The following is a 17,550-nucleotide window of genomic DNA, read 5'->3' on the forward strand; positions in this document are numbered from 1 at the left end:
GGAGCGGCCCCACGGGTGCGAGCAGTGCGGGAAGGCCTTCACGCAGGCCGGCGCCCTGGCCAAGCACCGCCGGGTCCACACCGGCGAGAAGCCCTACCGCTGCCCCGTCTGCGCCAAGGCCTTCGCCCTCTCCTCGGGGCTGGTCCTGCACAAGCGCACCCACACCGGGGAGCGGCCCCACGCCTGCCCTCTCTGCGGCAAGGCCTTCATCTCCTCGTCGCACCTCGCCCTCCACCTGCGCTCCCACACAGGTGAGCGCAAGTACCAGTGTCCCGTCTGCGGGAAGCTCTTCCTCCAGTCCTCGCATCTGGTGCGCCACAAGGCCATCCACACTGGCGAGAGGCCCTTCAAGTGTGAGGACTGCGGCAAGCTCTTCGGGCGCGCTTCGCACCTCGCCACTCACCGCCGCATGCACACGGGCGAGAGGCCTTTCAAGTGCCTGCAGTGCGAGAAGGCCTTCACGCAGAAGGCCGGGCTGGTCCTCCACGTCCGCCTGCACACCGGGGAGCGGCCCTACAAGTGCGACAAGTGCGGGAAGAAGTTCCGCTCCTCCGCCCACCTCGTGTCGCATCAGCTTCTTGAGTCGGGCGAGAGGAACTTCAAGTGTTCCACCTGTGGGAAGGCCTTCAAGCAGGCATCATCCCTCAAGCAGCACCTGAAGACCCATGAGGCACGCGAGCCTCAACGCTGCTCAGTCTGCAGCCGGGCCTTTTCCAGGTCATCTTACCTCCAGCTTCACATGAGAACACACAGCGGGGAGCGGCCGTACCACTGCTTGGTTTGCAACCGGACATATGCCAAAATTTCTACCTTTGAAAAACATTGCAAAAAGCACCAGCAGGATGAAGAGAGGCCTGATGCTAGACACAGGCCAATGACCACCAGAGCAAAAGCACTGACTGAAAAGAAGAAGCAGGAGCAGAAACAGCAACACCGAGATAACAGTGTTGAGCAACCTTACCAGGCTGACCCAAAGCAGCAGCAGGAAGAAAGGCTGTAGAAGTTGCTAAAATAAGAACTGTTCCTGGCCCTCTGCAGCATGCCTCATGGAGGTTGAGTGTCTGGTTTAATTTTCATCAGAAAAAAATGACACGTTGCACCAGTGCCATTCCAGAGCATATTTCATTCTCTGACGTGAGGTTCCATGCAAACGCTTCTCTGGGGCACAGCAGATATGTAAAGGTCTACCGAGGCTCCCTGCAGTTGGTGTGGCATGCAGAACACTGGGTAGTTACAGGGGGATTCCACCCGCTTCATGGGCCCCTGTGGTTTTGTTTCATATCAGCAGCATTTTCTAAGACAGACTCCTAGGGGGTTCCTGACAAAAGCGCCTGCTTTTACCCAGATTGAAAGAGGAATGCTTCTCTGTGTGTGGAAATAAATTAAGTTGTAGCCTCTTAAATGAAGGCAGAGTTTTTGTTTGAAAAGACAAGAGAGGTGGTGCACCTACAGAAAACAGATTTGTACCAACAGTGGGTTAGGAAACAAGCAGGAATTTATCCTGCAAAACACAATGTGTTTTTAAAAGCACTGTACATAGCCATAGCATCTTTGAGCCTTTTTTGGTTTTCTCGCTGTTAACCACAAAAAGACATTGTACTTAGCATCGAGATAATGCTGTGTATGAACTGCATTTGAAGTACAGCAGGTTTTATTGCCAAATTTTATTTTGCCACCAAAGCAATTTAACTCTCTCAAAATTAATGAAGACAGGTGTCAAAAATCTGTAATTCATCTTAAATTAAATGTGTCTGACATCTGAAATTCCAGGTTGTAGTAAAGGCACAAGAATTTTTTTTTACCTTGTCATTTGGGAATGTAAAATGTCTTTTTGAATTAATATGTTACTGTAGCTGGTTCACTGGCCAGTCACCATGCTGAGGAGTGAGTCAAGATGCCTCAGCAGAGTTGCTGGGGAAGCAGAATGTTTCAGATTTATTCTGGGGTGTGAGGTCAGACTCCAGTGAGTACTAAATAACTTCATAAACATTAATAAAACTGCCTTTATTGCAGCAGCGTTCTTTGTGAGCCAGCACTTCGTACTGACTTTTTTTATAAGCTTCATGTCATTCTAGCCACAGTACAATGAGGCTACTTTATGCCATTAGTTAATGCTTATTGTTACCCAGGAATTTATTATAGCAGCAAAAAGGAAGCAGTGAGTTCATTTTAAGTGTACATTCCTAGTTTTCTGTACCAAGTCCCTGATTTTTTTAATGCTATTTCCTTTCCAATGTGTGAAAACACATATTATGCACTTTAAGGATCTTTTTGGATAGACTTCTGGTTTTGGTTTCTATGGGAGACTGTGCTGAGGGCTTGTATCAGCAATAGCGTGGCCAGCAGGGACAGGGAAGGGGTCTCACCCCTGTACTCGGCACTGGTGAGGCTGCCCCTCAATGACTGGGTTCAGTTTTGGGCCCCTCTCTCCCAAAAGGCCATTGAATGACTTGAGTGTGTCCAGAGAAGGGCAACGGAGCTGGTGCAGGGTCTGGAGCACAGGTCTGATGGGAGCGGCTGGGGGAACTGGGAGGGGGGTTTAGTCTGGAGAAGAGGATGAGGGGAGACCTCATCGCCCTCTACAGCTACCTGAAAGGAGGGTGCAGAGAGCTGGGCATGAGTCTCTTGAACCAAGTAACAAGCGATAGGACAAGAAGGAATGACCTCAAGCTGCACCAGGGCAGGGTCAGACTGGCTCTTAGGAAGCATTTCTTCCTAGAAGAGGTTGTTGGGTGTTGGAATGGGCTGCCCAGGGCAGGGGGGGAGTCCCCATCCCTGGAGGGGTTGAAGAGTCGGGTTGACCCAGCGCTGAGGGATCTGGTGGAGTTGGGAACGGTCAGTGTGAGGTTCATGGTTGGACTGGAGGAGCTTCAAGGGCTTTTCCAACTGAGATGATTCCGTGACTCTGTGAAGGCCAAAAAAGGAATTCTGAAAGCTTGCACATTTAAAACATTGCAGCATATCAGGCCAGAAATTACATTAGTACATGATAGAGCTGGATTACGTGTAAGAACCGATTTACGGCTAACAAAATGCATTGAATAATTCTCTAACTTTTTGCACTTCAGAATTTACCTGAAGCTGGATATACTAAGGTATAACATTGTTGAACTGATGTTTATATTCAGTTGGTTAATACACTTTAAACATTTACATGGTCAGATATTTCAAATGAGATGTTTCTAAGCCAGCGTTTCTTGTCATGACAAATTCTAATGTAAATTTTTGCTGCAGTATTGAGATTTTGTTTTGTGACCAATCGTGTTGTTTAGAAGGAGCTAGACACACTGGGCTTTATTTCCAGTTCAATTATGTCAGTGCCATATAAGCAGAGTTCTATCTTCTTTTGTATTTCAGTACAGGTTATTAAAATAATATGCACCACTATCTTTTCTTCCGGTTATGTTTTTTTTCTTTTAATCCTATTCTCACTTAAACATAAAAGTTTGCTTATGGAAATGAAAAACAGTTCCTAATTTTCTAGCATTCCTTAAAATTTAGCTTGCAAAGGTAAGTGCAAAGTAATGATTTGTCTTTATTTCTGGCATTTTTCTCTGCCAAACGTGGATGACAGTGCCATGGTGATTGTGTCTATACTTGTAACATGGTATGTCTCCATGCAGAATCAAAATTTCAGTGGCAAGAATATATAAAAGTGGCCTTCTAAAGATCAGTTTTATGTTTCTCCTTAATAGTTTTGGAGGTGTTTTATTTTGTTTTGTTTAAAAAGCTTTCCATTTTGGTCTTCTAGTTTCCTGCTCTGTCAGCTGCCTTCCCCCTGCAATGGGAAGTCCATACTGTTCGGGATGCAGGATGAAGTCAGACTTTGTACAGTAAAATCCAGCGTCAAGAATATTTCAGAATGGAAAAACTGAAAATATGCTCTAATTCCCTGAGTGTTGCAGTACAGTAAGTAAGGCTAGGCAAATACTTTAGATTTAATATCGGGCAGGGGGAAAAAATTCAATCCACATTTCACTCACAGAAATGCTGCCGCTTTCTTTTGAAATGTATTTTTCAGCTGAATGTGCAAGAGGGAGCAGGAATGTACTTCCATGTCCCTAGACTGCCCGGCTGGAAGAAGAACCTCTCTGTGCAGCTCGCAGTTCCCAACATGCGGGAGACACAGCCCAGGGGCACAGTGCTTTGTCTGCGCAATTGCTTTCCTCCATCCAACCAGGTCAGGAATGTTCATTCCCCGAGGTCTGTAAAAGTCCGCACTTGATTTGTGGAAAAAACATACTCTGGTTTTCTTTTTAAGATTAATTATTTTTCTTGCTGTCAGCACATGAAGTCTGGTATTGGACTGATTCAGCCTGAATGCACTTCTGTCAATAGTTAACAAGATGAATTTTTTGTTTAGATATGCTAACAGCAATAATTTGCACTCCCAGAAAAATTACATGCTATGTGGAAGAGTTTTTGTAGGGGTCTGTAAGTGCTCTTCCAACGCTAGTAATTTTGTGTCTGATGCAGAGAGAGGATTCCCTTTCACACATGTGCTTTGCCTGAAATTATCTGGGCAGAGAGTAAAAGTGCATATTCCGATCTCCCAGAGCAAGAAGTAATGGCGGCATTTTAATATAAAATTGTGTTGTTGATCCTCCTTCATACATATATGAAAATGTAATTCAGCAGAGGTACAGTACAATATGTATGTACTAAGTCTGCCCCCATCTGTCACTTTCCTAGTTTGCAAAGTTAATTTGAGTCTGTTAAATGCCTCAGGCTCCTCCTGTTGGTGTACTTTCTTCTTTTTGTTTCACTTTTAGTACTGTTGATAAATAGTTCTTGTCCTGACAGCTCATTTCATGTAAGAAACCATCAATTGGTGCCCTTCCTGGTGGGAAATTCACTTGCATCCTCTTCTGTACAGAGTCAAAAAGCGTAACTGACAGATGTGTCCAAGCATAAGGTAGGCACTGCTAGTGTAATGCTTCTGCTTCGTCCGCAGGGAGCCGCCAGGGCCCTGAGGGTCCCACAGCACAGACCCCAGAGCTCCCTGTTACCAAACCAGCCTTTCTGCAGGTTGTCACATGCCAGTCTGCACTAATGACAGAAATGTGGATTTTCTGATATTTCCAGTAATCGATAGATCCAGTGGTCGAAATATTCTGATATTTCGGTGATCAGGTCAAGCTAACCAGTGCCAGTGAGGTGTTGTAAGCACACACATGCCTTGTGTTTCCAGCAGGCTGATTCTGTTGGCGGGGATGGGAGCATTACTAAAAATTAAATATTTAATAATGTCATCAGCCTATCACCTTCCCTTCTTGAAGACTGAACGGTTCCTTCCCGAGCCCAATAACCAGGACTGGCTCTTTTAAGTATGTAGCCTGTTGTTGCTGGGAGGTTAGTGAGTTGTTGCTTGAGCTTTTTGAGCCTGTTCGGAGCCAGCTGTGATGTCTGCCTTGCAGAGCTCTGATGCTGGCTCCTTGATCAGCCCCAAGGCTTGAATGATTTTATTTTTTTTCCCCAGAAAATATCACCACACTTCTGAGCCCCTCAAAACATTACTCAAACCCCTTGTTGGCATGACAACATCCTTTTTCTAGGCTGGCCACAGCAGCTTGGTACAGTGGTGACCCAGGGTGTTAGCAGAGGTGCTATGGGTGGCTGTGCCTGTGCATGCGAGGTGGCTGTGCTGGTGGTGAGTTGTCAGCAGAGGCACCTCAGACAACTCAGTGCTTGGGCTAGTGTTGCTCAAACTGCTTTGCCTGCCTCACCCACGGGTGGCCATCCCTGTCTTGTCCCACAGGGCTTGTTACGAGGTGGGTGAATGTCTTGAATTCCCCTAGAGCCTGCAGGCCAGTGGAAGAGCAGGTCTCTGCTTGGCAGAGCCACAGGGTGGGTCCAGTCATGGCAATGACTTAAGAGAATGGCTTGGAGAAACGATTTCACTGGCAACTTTATTAGCTGATAACTTTAGTAAGTGAATGGAGACAATTTGGCAATGATCAGCTGATGCACCACCTGTGTCAAAGAGCAGCAGGACATAACGGGAGCAGAGCTGCAGTCCAGACTAGGTGACACTGGGGCCTGTAACCACGCAGCCTCTGTTTCTGGAATTTCGCTTCAGGAAAGCTTAGCCTTCCTTGCTGACTTGAACAGCACATGCTGCACCACTGGCACTCAGGGTGCTCACCTCAAAGGAAGGCACACTCTCTTCCTCCCTGACAAGAGGCAGCAGCTCTGCTGCACCTTCTCCTGTGCCAGGGAAAGCCTCTGTAAATTCCCAGCAGTGGTGTTGCTAAGTCAGGATCAGCCTTACTGCCAGAAACATGTGCGCAGTCATACCAAGTCACTCCCTGCTCTGGCTCTCACTGCTCACCGAGGGACAGGGTGACCTGCTCTGCATCTCGCTGGCTCTGCCAGTGTTCAGGCCACCTGTTTCACCTGCAGCTCTTTGTTGCTGCGGTGCTGTGCAGAGCTGCTGAAAAAGCTTGGTCTGGGGGAAGGGTTCCTCCTCCCTGTGAGCACTGCTGGGGTAGTGAGGCAGAAGGAGGTTGAGACTTGGAGACCTGCCAGGCAGCCTCACCAGCAGACCCTTGTACTAAAGCATCAGACCCTTCTGCTGAACTCAGATTCAGGCTCAGGAGAGAGTCATGAGAGTCCCATCTACGCTACTTCAGGTCTGTGCAACTGTTGGGAACAGATGAACCAAGAACTGATGAGGTTGTTAAAAATGTGGAAGTAACACAGATGCTAAACAATTTCTCAACACATGAGCACTACTCTGAGATGGCAAAAATGCTTTTTTAAATTCTAGTTGGAGTACAAGATGCTGTCTTTCTTGTAGGCATGTCTCTGCCTGAGTGTACCTTTTCACAGCTTGAGGGAGGCAGATGGTCCCTGTCCGAAGATACGTTATTTTACACATGAAGTAATTAGAAAATGTGGAATGAGGTGAAAACAAAAACAACATGAGCAGGTATCTTTGTTATGGATTTTTCACCGTAGGTGTTGCTAGCCATGAACACCTAAGCACAGTTATTGCTGAGCTGGGTGGCAAGTGCAGAGTGAAAAAAGCAGGAACATAGGCTTTGGGGAAATTGTCCTAGGTTTAGTTTTGACTTTGCAAAGGCTCCCCAGTGCAAGCCCCTGGATGAGCCTGGCAGCAGCAGCCACATCCTGAACAGCAGCAGTCCCAGGGAGGCCCATTGCACTCCTCTGGCCTTGCAGGTACATCTCCCGGTTTGGACAGTCAGGTGGAGCAGCGGTGGTGGTAACAGCCTAGAGATGTTTGGCCAGCCAGGGAGAAAATTCCAGGGAGGAGATGAAGTTTTGATCAATGACCAACAAGAAACCCAGGGGCATGAGCTGTAGCAGTGCTTCAGGCTGCATCCTCCAGCCTCCACCTCTGACAGTGCAGGGCAGCTGGGGAGCTGCACAGCCTGGGACAAAAGGACACATTTTTCACCAGAGACCAATTGCAGCCCAGAGACCAAAACAGGATTTTATTCTCATCATTTCCACACACTGGAGGCCGTGCCTGGTCTACATTAAAGCACTGTGGTCACGCTGGGTGGATCCCCCCTTCCCTTCTGACTGAGCCTGGAGACCTTGCCAAGGCACATGCCAGGTCCAGAAGCTGTCCCTAGCCCAGAAGCCTCATACATTTCACTACCAGTTCTTCAGGCTGCTAAAAGCAGGAGGATTCATCAACAAGAGAAAAGCCTGGACTGTTAGATGGTTATGCATTGTCTTTCAAGCCAAGGGTGTCTCAATTTGTCAAGAAATGCTTGGGCTCTCCTGAGCCCCTGTGACAGGACAGGGGCTGTGCTGCTTGGGTTAGTACCATGCACAGGGTGGTCAGAGCCCACAGGAGTCAACAGGAGCCTTTCTGTTCAGGTCAGCAGGCTCAGAACCAGGCTTCTGTAACCAACCCCTCCACCATAATCTTTCTATTTCAGCCCTTGAATTTCCCTTTTCCCTTTGCAAGCAAGCTTGGATCTCAGCATCTGCCTGCCTCCAGCCCCGTGCATGTCCCTCGCATACAGCAGCAGTGAAGGAGCTTGAGACAAGGCATTTGCACACCATATCCAGCCAGGTGGGCACTGGCTGATAGTCTTTCTTGAGCTGTGCAAGTGTTTCTTGTTCACAAAGTCGCAGAACTTAATAAGCTGCTTAAGTCTAGCACAAGCTTAACTCCAAGGAGCCCCTAATCACACCCAGTCTTTTTCCTGGAGGAGTGATGCTGCTCTGCATCTCTCCAGCATGAGAAGGAGGTGCTCGCCTGCTTCCCACCAGCTCATTCATGCTCAAAGAACTCATGGCAAGCAGCAGTGACCATTGCAATGAAGGCTACAAACTCCTGGAAGTCGCACTCTGCATCCCCATCACTGTCCAGCGCCTCCATGACTTTGTCCACAGTCTCCTGGTCTTTGATCTCCTGAAGGGATAGAAACAGGCAGCCAAAGCTAGGGAGGATCAGAGGGAGGCGCAGACACTAACATGTCACCGCATCTCAGGTGCTTTCATGGCTGAATCTCTATTTAGACACATCCCAAATACCTTGTGGCTGTTTCCCATCTGTGTTGGGCCACTGCCTTGCACCTGCAGTAGTAACAGTGCAGCAGCAGCGCTCCTGAAGCAGGAGTTGCAGCCACCACTGTGCTGCCTGGAAGGGACATCTTGAGCCCCTTGGGGAAAGGCTGCCCCCCACCCCCTTCCCAGGGAAGTAATTTTCCCTAGTGTCCAACCCAATCCCCAGCCCCCAGTGCAGGCTGTTGTCTTGCTACCTGCTGCTCAAGCGGAGCTGGAGCAAAGTTTTTAATACACTGATGTGTTAAATCTCTTATCCTGTGCTTGCTTCCCATGGGAGACCAAGTGAGCAGAGCCTGGCAGCTGCTCAACACGGCTCCCTGAACCCAGCTAGGCATGCTGCACAGTGGGCGATACTTACGCCGAGGAAATGAGTCAACTCGTTGTTAATTAGCTCCTTCAGTTCTGATTTCTTCAACTTGTGCTTGTCTCCTTCCTTCCCTGAGTACTGGTGGAAGGCATCAATGATGGCAATCATGGCCTTCTCCAGCTCAGACATGGTCACAGCGTGGCCCTGAGGTCAGAGGGAGTGGGGGGGTGCGTTAGCCTGGCCAAGCTCCAGCGACGCATTTTGCTTTGCAGGCTCGGCCACCCCCAGGTTCCCCCCATGCATCAGCAACGCCAGGCCCTGTGCTCAAAACATGCTGCTGAAAAGCACTGCGGGCAGCTTCTGCTTCAGGGAGGAGGATCCTGAAAGACCTTGGCTCTGTCTCTGGGACCTCTCAAGGAGAGAAGAACCACAACACAAAGAGTGCCCAGTATAAGACTGGCGCATGCTGGGAGCTGGTACATCCCCTGGGACTGATGTGAGTTTGGCACCTTAGGTGTCTGTGTGTTCAGAGCGTAGGAGGGAAAACAAGGAGAGGCTGCAAAGCCCTGGTGGCTACCAGCAAGGTGCTCCTGCATTTTCGGTCTGTGCAGATCTGGCTAGCAGTCAGCTTGTTGTCACTTCACCTCTGCTTTGGCTCCTTCAGTTTAACCCATTGCTTTGTTCTCCTTGCATGGAAAAGGGGCAAGTAGGGGTTTCATTTCTACACTTGGAGTTTCAGAAAAGGTTTTGCTGTCCCCTCCGTCACAGGCACCCTCGCCTCTGCCTTTCTTGCCTGCAGGTCTATCTCCAACTGAGCAGTCGGGGTAACCCAGGCAGGAAGCAGTTTTGATCAGTGCCAGTGGGACAAAATAAGCACATCTCTAACCTCCCTCCTCCTTCGCTTGATCTGGAGAACCTCTCAGGAATGTTAATACTTGGGATTGCAGCATTTCCTGCAGATTTCACAAACAGACAGACCAAAAAGACACTGATGGAAAAGGGAGAGATGCAAAACCACCTTCCCAAAAGCTGTTGAATATACTGACGCTGGGGAAAAAAAAACATCTTCTTGTCTGGTACTCGGTTAATTCATACACCATGGATAAATGTCTCCTGCCCTGCAGCCTGGCTCCTGTTTCACCACCTCAAGGCCCAATGCCGAAGGCACTGAATCTCATCCCACAGCTGACGGGCTGACGCCCTCCCCCATGCAGCAGTCAGTGTCCAAACTGCAAGACTGTTTCCTGTCAGGTAGGAAATACTCCTGAAGCACTTCACACCTGTATCCTAACAGCCCTCTGCATGCTTTCCTGCCCTGCCTGTACCAGGATGAGCTAAGTGCCAGTGGCACTGTCCGCTTCCCACCCATGAGTCTGAGGAGCTTTTCAGCTTCCCGCTGGCCTCTGCTGCAGTGGCAGAGCTCAGAGTTGCCATTGTGCCCCCCGTGCCACCCCTCCTGCGGCAGCAGCCCCCCCGCTACAGCAGCCAAGTGCCTGCCCCAGCATCCCCCAGCCCCTCTCACCTCCCTGCCGGCAGCGGGGCTGTGGTACAGCAGCGCAGTGCAGCTGGGGACTCGCTGGCTTCTTATGGCCAGGGGCGGGGAGCCCTGGGCCCTGCCGCAGTGCCCGCGGCACCAATGGCAGCAGGGGCGTCCAGAGCTGGGCACTGCTCCCGCACTGCGCAGCAATGCACACAGGGATGCATTGACTTGCTGCCAGCCCACAGCCACAGACGTGGGAGCTGTTGCAGAGAAAGCCGCCGTTGTGAGAAAAAAATTACTGGGCAGTCAGCAAGAGAGCCAGCCTGGCGGCATAGCTGCTCTTCTGCACAGTAAAGGCAATGAATTATGAGGCATGGCTGGACAGGCACAGTCAGAGCTGGGGTGGGGGCCCCAACACTTGCCCCAGGGCACCCCACAGTCAGAGCCAGGCGTGTGGGAATGATGGAGCCCCCCCGGCCCTGTGGGCCCTGTCACAGGGCTGCAGCACCCTCCAGGGCTGAGGTTTTTCTGTGTGTGCGACAGGAACGTCCATTACGGCAGCTTGTACCTGCGGCCTCTTGTCCCTTTGCTGTGCACCTCTGAGATGGGTCTGGCTGTATCTTCTCTGCCACCCTCTCAGTCTCTGGGACAGTGAGACCCTTTGTGAGGGAATTGTGATTGTATTGGGCTGCAAGTGGTTGAAGGACAGAGCTGGCAGCAGCAGCAGCTCCTTCCCGATGCTTACTGGGGGAACAGTGCCAGGATTCTGGGGCATGCCTTGCTGTACCCTCACAAAAAGCTGTGTCCAGTGGCTCTGGGTTACCAAGGCGCTCTCAGACAGCTGACACCCCAACAGTAACTCCAACACCACCCTTTGGTCTGGGGGGACGGCGGGAACCTCTTGCCTGCATGTACCTGTCGCCCATGTCACGGCCGAGTGGGTGGCGTTGCTCAGAAGTCCTCTGCCAGCCCCAGCAGCCTCCAATGGGCATTAAATGCACTTTTATTTAAACCAAGGAGCTGTACGTTTCCTTTTCCACCAGAGACTTCTTTGCAGGCAGATGCTCAGACCTGACAGAGGTGATGCTTTTTTGGGGGCCAGCAGACAGATTGGCAGGGAAAGGGGATCTGGAAGGGAGCAGGTGACAAGCAGCAAGAGCAGTAAGCAGCATCTTTCACCCAGACTGCTCCTGGTGGCACAGTACAAGTAGGTGGTTGATAAACATGGAGAACATGCTGAATAAAGCAGGTTTTCACTGCGTTTCCTTGTCTAGCCGTGTTATTTCCCAAGAATGAGATGAGATGAGCCAAAGTTTAACTTGTCTGCTATTACTGATGTGGCATGTTTCCATTTACACCTTTTTCACTGCAGCACAGGATCAATAATTGCTTTATGTCTTAAGCCTTTATTGAATTTCAGACTCAGCACAACTCCCAACAGGTCAGTGCTGTTATCAAGAAGATGGGTTAGACCCATGATGGAAGGCCCGAAGGTATCATTTTATTACCACAGTCAGCTCCTGCAGAGAAATGGGAAGTGTATAAGAGCCTTGTGTGTATGCTTGTGGGGTAAGATGATGGGTCCTTTTGAAGAGGCAAGACAGGGTTGCTGGGCAGACACAGTCTGTGGCAGTTCCTATGTTCCCCCAGGCTACCATGGATGTGATCACTGAGACACCACCTACCTTGTTACTTAACAGTTTTTCACATACCAGTGTGAAAGAAATCCATGCACATGGATCATTTGCTTACATCAGCTCTTGAAAGCTTTTGTAACAGCTTCAAGCACTGGTTTGGGGAAAATTAGTTTCTCCCATGTTAAACTTGAGTATGTTGACTCTAAATATAGACCTGACCACTGAAATTTTTGACATTGCAAACTGCAGCAGTTTTCTGTGGTTTTGTAGGACTGGCAGGGACAGGAGGTACCACTTTTAGTCAGTGGTGTTTCTAGTGTGGAGATAGTTTGTCAACAATCTTGATATGGTATTTTTTCCAAGGATATTTGTATTCACTTAAGAGCTGGCTGTAAATGTGGTTCTCTGCCAGGAGGAGACCAACAGTATTTTTCAGCATTGATGCAAATTTGATCTGGTAGATCTCTTAGCTCAGTCATTAGCAAAGAAATGCATCAAAGCACACCATTTCTAGTCAGAGACAAGGTCCTAGCTTGGCCTCATTACACTGTTTTCTGATGTCATTCTTGAAAGGGACCTTTTCTTAAAACAGAACAGAAAAATCAGCATTTGGCAGATCAAAACCTGAACAGTCTTGAAATTCTCTTTCCTGCTTATTCTTACTGTCCGTTTCACCCCAAATCATTCGGACTTCTGTATTTTAGAGGGAATGACCTGGAATGATGTGCTGCACTGGCTGATTGGGTGGGAAGGAGGATCATGATCAGGTGTGACTCCCAGAAACGTTGGCCTTTCCTGCTTCTGCTAGTGAGTGGCTCTGGGCGACTTCCCTGATCCTCGACCAGGCTCACCCCCTAGCAAACACTGCTTTCCTGGCCGGCGTCGTCACTGACCCAGCCTGTGAAAGTCCAGGAGGTCTGGGCATGGGTGTGGGGCTGTGAGCTGGCTGCGCTTTTAGTGCTGCCCAAAATGCTGCTTCCATTATTTTAAAATTCATGGTCCTGATCTTTGAACAGGAGAGTATAACCCTGGGGCTCCTTTCCTCAGGGTCACTGCTTCCTTGCCAGAGCTTTGAGCTGATGTGTTTGAAGAAACAGGGTTTTACAGAGCCCAAGGCTGAGCAAAACACTTCAGCCCTATGCCTGACTCCCTTCCCAGAGAAACACAATGTGGGCTCTTCATAGCAGGCTCAGGGAGAAAAGTCAGTGTATTTCTTTGTCTCTCTGGTGTGTGTGGCACCAGGCTCTGCCAGACCACGAGACAAAGGCCGGTGGTCATTGAACTGGGAGAAAAAAGTAATGAAAGCAGAGGAATTTGGGTGGGAGGGGGAACCAGCTGCTTCTGCCTCCACAGGGCAGTGCTCACAGTCCCGCACGCAGAGCGGTGCTGCAGAGAGCAGGCTCCCCAGCTCTGTGCCATGATGCCTGTGCCCATTTCTGAACCCACAAACACAGCAGCTGAGCTAGGGTCCCTGTGGGAAGCCTCAAATGATGCCTGGAAGCAGAAACACCAGGATACATCTGGGAATTGGGCTGGTGCTTACTGAAGTTTTTGCAGGGAGATGATGGGCCCGATTTAGTGCCCTGCCCATAGGTCCAGGGGGCCCGGGGGTTTGTGTCTGCCCCAGGCTGTGTTAGTCCCAGCACTAACATGCACTAGGGTTGCAGAGCAGCTTCTCTGAACCTTGCTGCTGGCCCACCAAATGCTGTCATCTTGGCAGTTATTGTGACCCCTTAAGAAAACACCAAATAGTGCTGCTGCCACTGCGACAAATTCTCTGGATTGAAAACACTAGGATGCTCTTACCTTGTCTGAAACATGGCCTTGATCTTAGGTCAGTTCTGGGCTGAATTCAGCTGAAACAGCAAGAGACTTAAGTTCATTAACAAGATGTTCTCCATCAAACCTATGCTGAGAGAAGGCATTGACCCGGTGTGTCTCTGGGCCCTGGTACAGACAGCAGCCCCAGCGGGAGAGGGCTGGTGGAGCAGGGTGCTGAGGGCTCACACCTTTGGCTGCATGCAGCCAAGTTATCTTAACTGGGACAGAGGAAACTGGGGGTGAGGGTTAGATGCTTCCAAGTGTTTCAGCTTAAAATATTTCTGCTGAAACAGTGACCATTTCAAATCTATCTTCTCTCAAAGCAGAGGTGGCCATATTTAGACTGTGTTTTGTAAAATCCCTTTGACCAGATCCCTTTTAATACAAACTAGATGATATCCCATGGCTTTGAAGTACTTTTGCAATTTTTATGCTAGCAGTGTAACAAGTAGAAGCTGGCAGATTAAGACCTCGTGAACAGTCTCATGTGCTGGACCACAATAAAAGCATGGAAGATCTAGTATTTGCTTTTATGAGCTGACAGCATCCCTTTCTCAGGGACACATTTTTTCAATTTCTAACATCTCTGGCAAGCAAAGTGCCCATAAACAGGAACAGCACATTACCCTGTCAACTGTGGTCTAAACCTCAGACATGAAAATTAGTATAAAAGTAATGCCCAGGTAAAAGGAGCTTGGCAATTATTAAGAATAAAAGTTTCATAACTAAAATGGAATTTCTAAGCAGGGAGGTTGTGTAGAGACAGAAAAATAAAATCAAGTGTTCATCTTCCATCCCTGCCTTTAGGTAAATATTACCATAAATTATCTGAAGATTTTGGCATCCGCAAGGAATTGCAGATACTTACATGAAGCTCAACTCAGGCAGATTCATGGTGACAGATATTTCTTCTAAAACCAAAAATAAACAACAGGCTATTAAGCCCCAAATACAACACCCATATCAGTGAACTTCTGGAGTTCCTTTTGTCAATTTAAACTGTGCAAGAGAAGCAACACAGCTCTCCCTAGTGAGGACGGGTGGTATGAGGCACAAGTCAAAAGATGTTATCCTCATGCCATGACACTCCCCGGGAAGACTCCAGCACTGTTGTTCAGACAAAATTCTGATGTTACTGAACACAGCCAGGGCTAAACATGTGTGTGACCTAAGTCTAGTTTATAAAATAAATAGAAAAATATAATTCCCAAATAAAATTACTGTATTCTCTCCAAATAATCACTGGACATGAGCGAAGAGCTATTTGCTAGCGGTGGAGCATTTTAAATTCAACTTGTATTGTCTGAAAAGAGTAAGTATTAATTCACAGGCATGTTTCTGTCCTGGGCTGCTGTTGGGTGCCACATTTGGGAGTAGCTCTTTTATCCCTGGGCCTCCCTTGCTCCATGAGGCCCCTGGGGACTGCTGTGCCAGGAGGTGCACAGACACAGGGGTGCCCCCTGCCTTCAAGGCCTTAGAGTCAAGGTTTGAATTTGCGGCCATGAATTTGGGCTTTTGTACCTGAACTTTCCGATAGCTTAGCTTGATCTGGTGTCACCTCTGCAGTAGGAGGGAAGCCAGGTCACTCTGAAAGGCAGCAGGAAGAGATTTTATCACCACATTTAAACAAGTACACATTAAATTCCCACCCAGCCCTTTCACCCTTCCAACACACGCCAGTGGCAAGTAAAGCATCTCTGGCTCACGTTTCCAGAGCAGGTTTTATAGTGTATGTTATAAAACTAGTGCATTTCCTTGGAGGAACAGAGATGGTAAAAAAACAGTGTCTGCAGGAGGAAAGGGGAATTCATCCATGCTGAGGATGTGCGCTTTAATTCTGTATCCCCGCAGTTCCAGGATGCAGTTGCAGGGCCCCAGCCTGTTTTGGGAGGGTTTGCCAGCAAGGCATGTTTCTGTCCCACAAAATCCCATTTGCAGCCCAGCTCTGGCCTGCCTCCTGCAAAGCAGTCCCTAACAACCCTGGCCTACACGCTTCTGCCAGCAATGCAGCCGTAAGTGTCCCTGAGAGGTTCCCTGCCTCCCCAGACTCCTGTTGAGTTTCTTCGGCTCACAGCAGGGTGCTAGCCCCTTCCCAGCCACCCGTATGCCTGATGGAGTTCATACCTCCGTTCTGGGAGAACTCATGAGCTGAGGAGTTTTGAAAGGTTAAAACCTGCTTGCTCACTGTTGCCCAATGTGGTGGGGTGTTAGCAGAGAGATGGGGCAGGACAGCACAGGAGGAGCTCTGCCACATCCTCATAGACCTCATGGATCACTGTCCCATGGCAGTGCCTGAGGGAGGGTGACAACCCTTACACCTGACACTGCACCCATGCTGGGGCCACCAAGGCAGGGTGCACAATGGAGATGCCTGACTCACCCTATCACCAGAGGTGAAACAACCACCCATCCTCACCCCAACCCTGATGGTGTTTTTACAATGGCTGGCAGACTGCTGTGCCTGTGATGGGATGTGCCATGTGTCCATTTTCCTGTAGCTCCATGGTTACAGCATCTGTAAAGCGTAACAAAGTGCTTTATGGGTATCACCCCTGCCCACTGCACCCCTCCTCACCCGGGCAGGGCCCTGGTATTTAGTGGGTGCTCACCACCCCAGGGAAGCTGTGCTGAGGACAGTGATCAGGGGTGCTGCTGACATCGCCTTTGCTGGGACCTTTTCTGCAGGTTTAGTGAGCAAAGGTGTCTCCCCAGGGCAGCAGCGCCTGGTGGGGTGCAGGGCAGCCTGGGAGCACGGGGGCAGTGGGAGCGTGGGCACCCGTGGGTCAGGGTGCACCGAGACATGGTGTTCCCAGCGCATCATGGTCTGCGAGGATGTGGGCTGGGCACCCAGGCTCGGCTGGAGTTCATTATTTACATTAACAGTGGAAACCGTATGCCTGAGCTTTGGGGGTGCACAGAGGTGGGAACAGGTGCTCTTGGGGTTGGCACTGTCACCCAAAGGGACAGGCAGCTGTCAGGGTCTGCAGGGGACAGAACTCCTGGGAAAGCGAGTGGTGTCTCTGTGCCCAGGGCAGACGCGGGGCAGAGGAGATGGGGCCTAGCTGCTGGCAGGGTGATGATGTCCCTATGACACGAGGTGCTGCAAGGAGGGGGACACGCGTCAGGATGGACACAGTGGCACATCCCCGCAGAGCCAGGGGCAGCAACACCCTGGCACGCCCTGGGGCCAGGTGTCAGAGCTGGCTGTGCAGCTGGGGCCACCAGGTCCAAGAGCATGCCTGTGGAACTGAGCTGGGGCTAGTGGCCCGTGGCCACCTGTGTGAAGGTGGGTCCTCAGGACGAAGCACCGCTGCCAGGCAGCGAAATGCCATCAGCGCCTGCTCCACTGGGTGCGTGTCCATCCTCAGCAAACACCACCATGAGCTGCTGCTCATCGTCTGCTCCCCTCCAGCTCCCCCTCCCGTGCCGGGCTGCCCGCTGGACCCACAAAGCATCACCTGTGTTGGTTGCACCTGCCTGCAAGGGAGTCTCTGGCGGAAAGGGAAACGTACAGCACCTTGGTTTACATAAAAGTGCGTTTAGTGCCCGTTGGTGGCTGCTGGGGCTGGCAGAGGACTTCGGGGCAACGCCACACACGGCAGGTACACGTAGGCAGGAGGTTCCCGCCGTCCCCCCAGACACAGGGGTGGTGTCGGGGTTCCTGTCGGGTGTCAGCGTCTGAGCGCGCCGCGATAACCCAGAGACACCGGGCGCCCCTTTGCGAGGGCACCCACGGCCCGAACCTGGCACTGGCCCCG

At 50.1% G+C, this 17,550-nt stretch overlaps 3 protein-coding genes across 4 annotated transcripts in view; 2 read left to right on the plus strand and 1 right to left on the minus strand.

Moving 5' to 3' along the window:
• Positions 1-10,032, plus strand: part of LOC113482094 (zinc finger protein 239-like) — an 11,004-nt gene extending 972 nt beyond the window's left edge. Inside the window, exons 2-5 of the mRNA XM_026852425.1 lie at positions 5-1,052; positions 3,752-3,909; positions 4,022-4,180; positions 9,979-10,032. Coding sequence (XP_026708226.1) covers positions 5-1,000 — 996 coding nt within the window. The 3' untranslated portion in view covers positions 1,001-1,052; positions 3,752-3,909; positions 4,022-4,180; positions 9,979-10,032. The remainder of the gene's footprint in view (positions 1-4; positions 1,053-3,751; positions 3,910-4,021; positions 4,181-9,978) is intronic.
• Positions 7,427-10,517, minus strand: S100B (S100 calcium binding protein B). 2 transcript variants are annotated; one of them, XM_026852852.1, is made up of 3 exons: positions 10,377-10,517; positions 8,906-9,058; positions 7,427-8,392 (listed from the first exon to the last, which is right to left on the minus strand). In XM_026852852.1, the coding sequence occupies exons 2-3, from the start codon at positions 9,041-9,043 to the stop codon at positions 8,252-8,254; spliced, it is 279 nt and encodes a 92-aa protein (XP_026708653.1). In that variant the 5' UTR covers positions 9,044-9,058; positions 10,377-10,517; the 3' UTR covers positions 7,427-8,251. The 2 variants fall into 2 exon arrangements, with proteins under 2 accessions (XP_026708653.1, XP_026708654.1); XM_026852853.1 differs by lacking the exon at positions 10,377-10,517 and adding an exon at positions 9,920-10,004.
• Positions 10,518-16,918: 6,401 nt separating this feature from the next.
• LSS (lanosterol synthase) overlaps positions 16,919-17,550 on the plus strand; it is a 10,865-nt gene continuing 10,233 nt past the window's right edge. Inside the window, exon 1 of the mRNA XM_026852427.1 lies at positions 16,919-17,142. Coding sequence (XP_026708228.1) covers positions 16,919-17,142 — 224 coding nt within the window. The remainder of the gene's footprint in view (positions 17,143-17,550) is intronic.

This window comes from Athene cunicularia (assembly GCF_003259725.1).
Source record: "Athene cunicularia isolate RWA chromosome 7 unlocalized genomic scaffold, athCun1 chr7_part1, whole genome shotgun sequence".
Classification (NCBI taxonomy): Eukaryota; Metazoa; Chordata; class Aves; order Strigiformes; family Strigidae; genus Athene; species Athene cunicularia.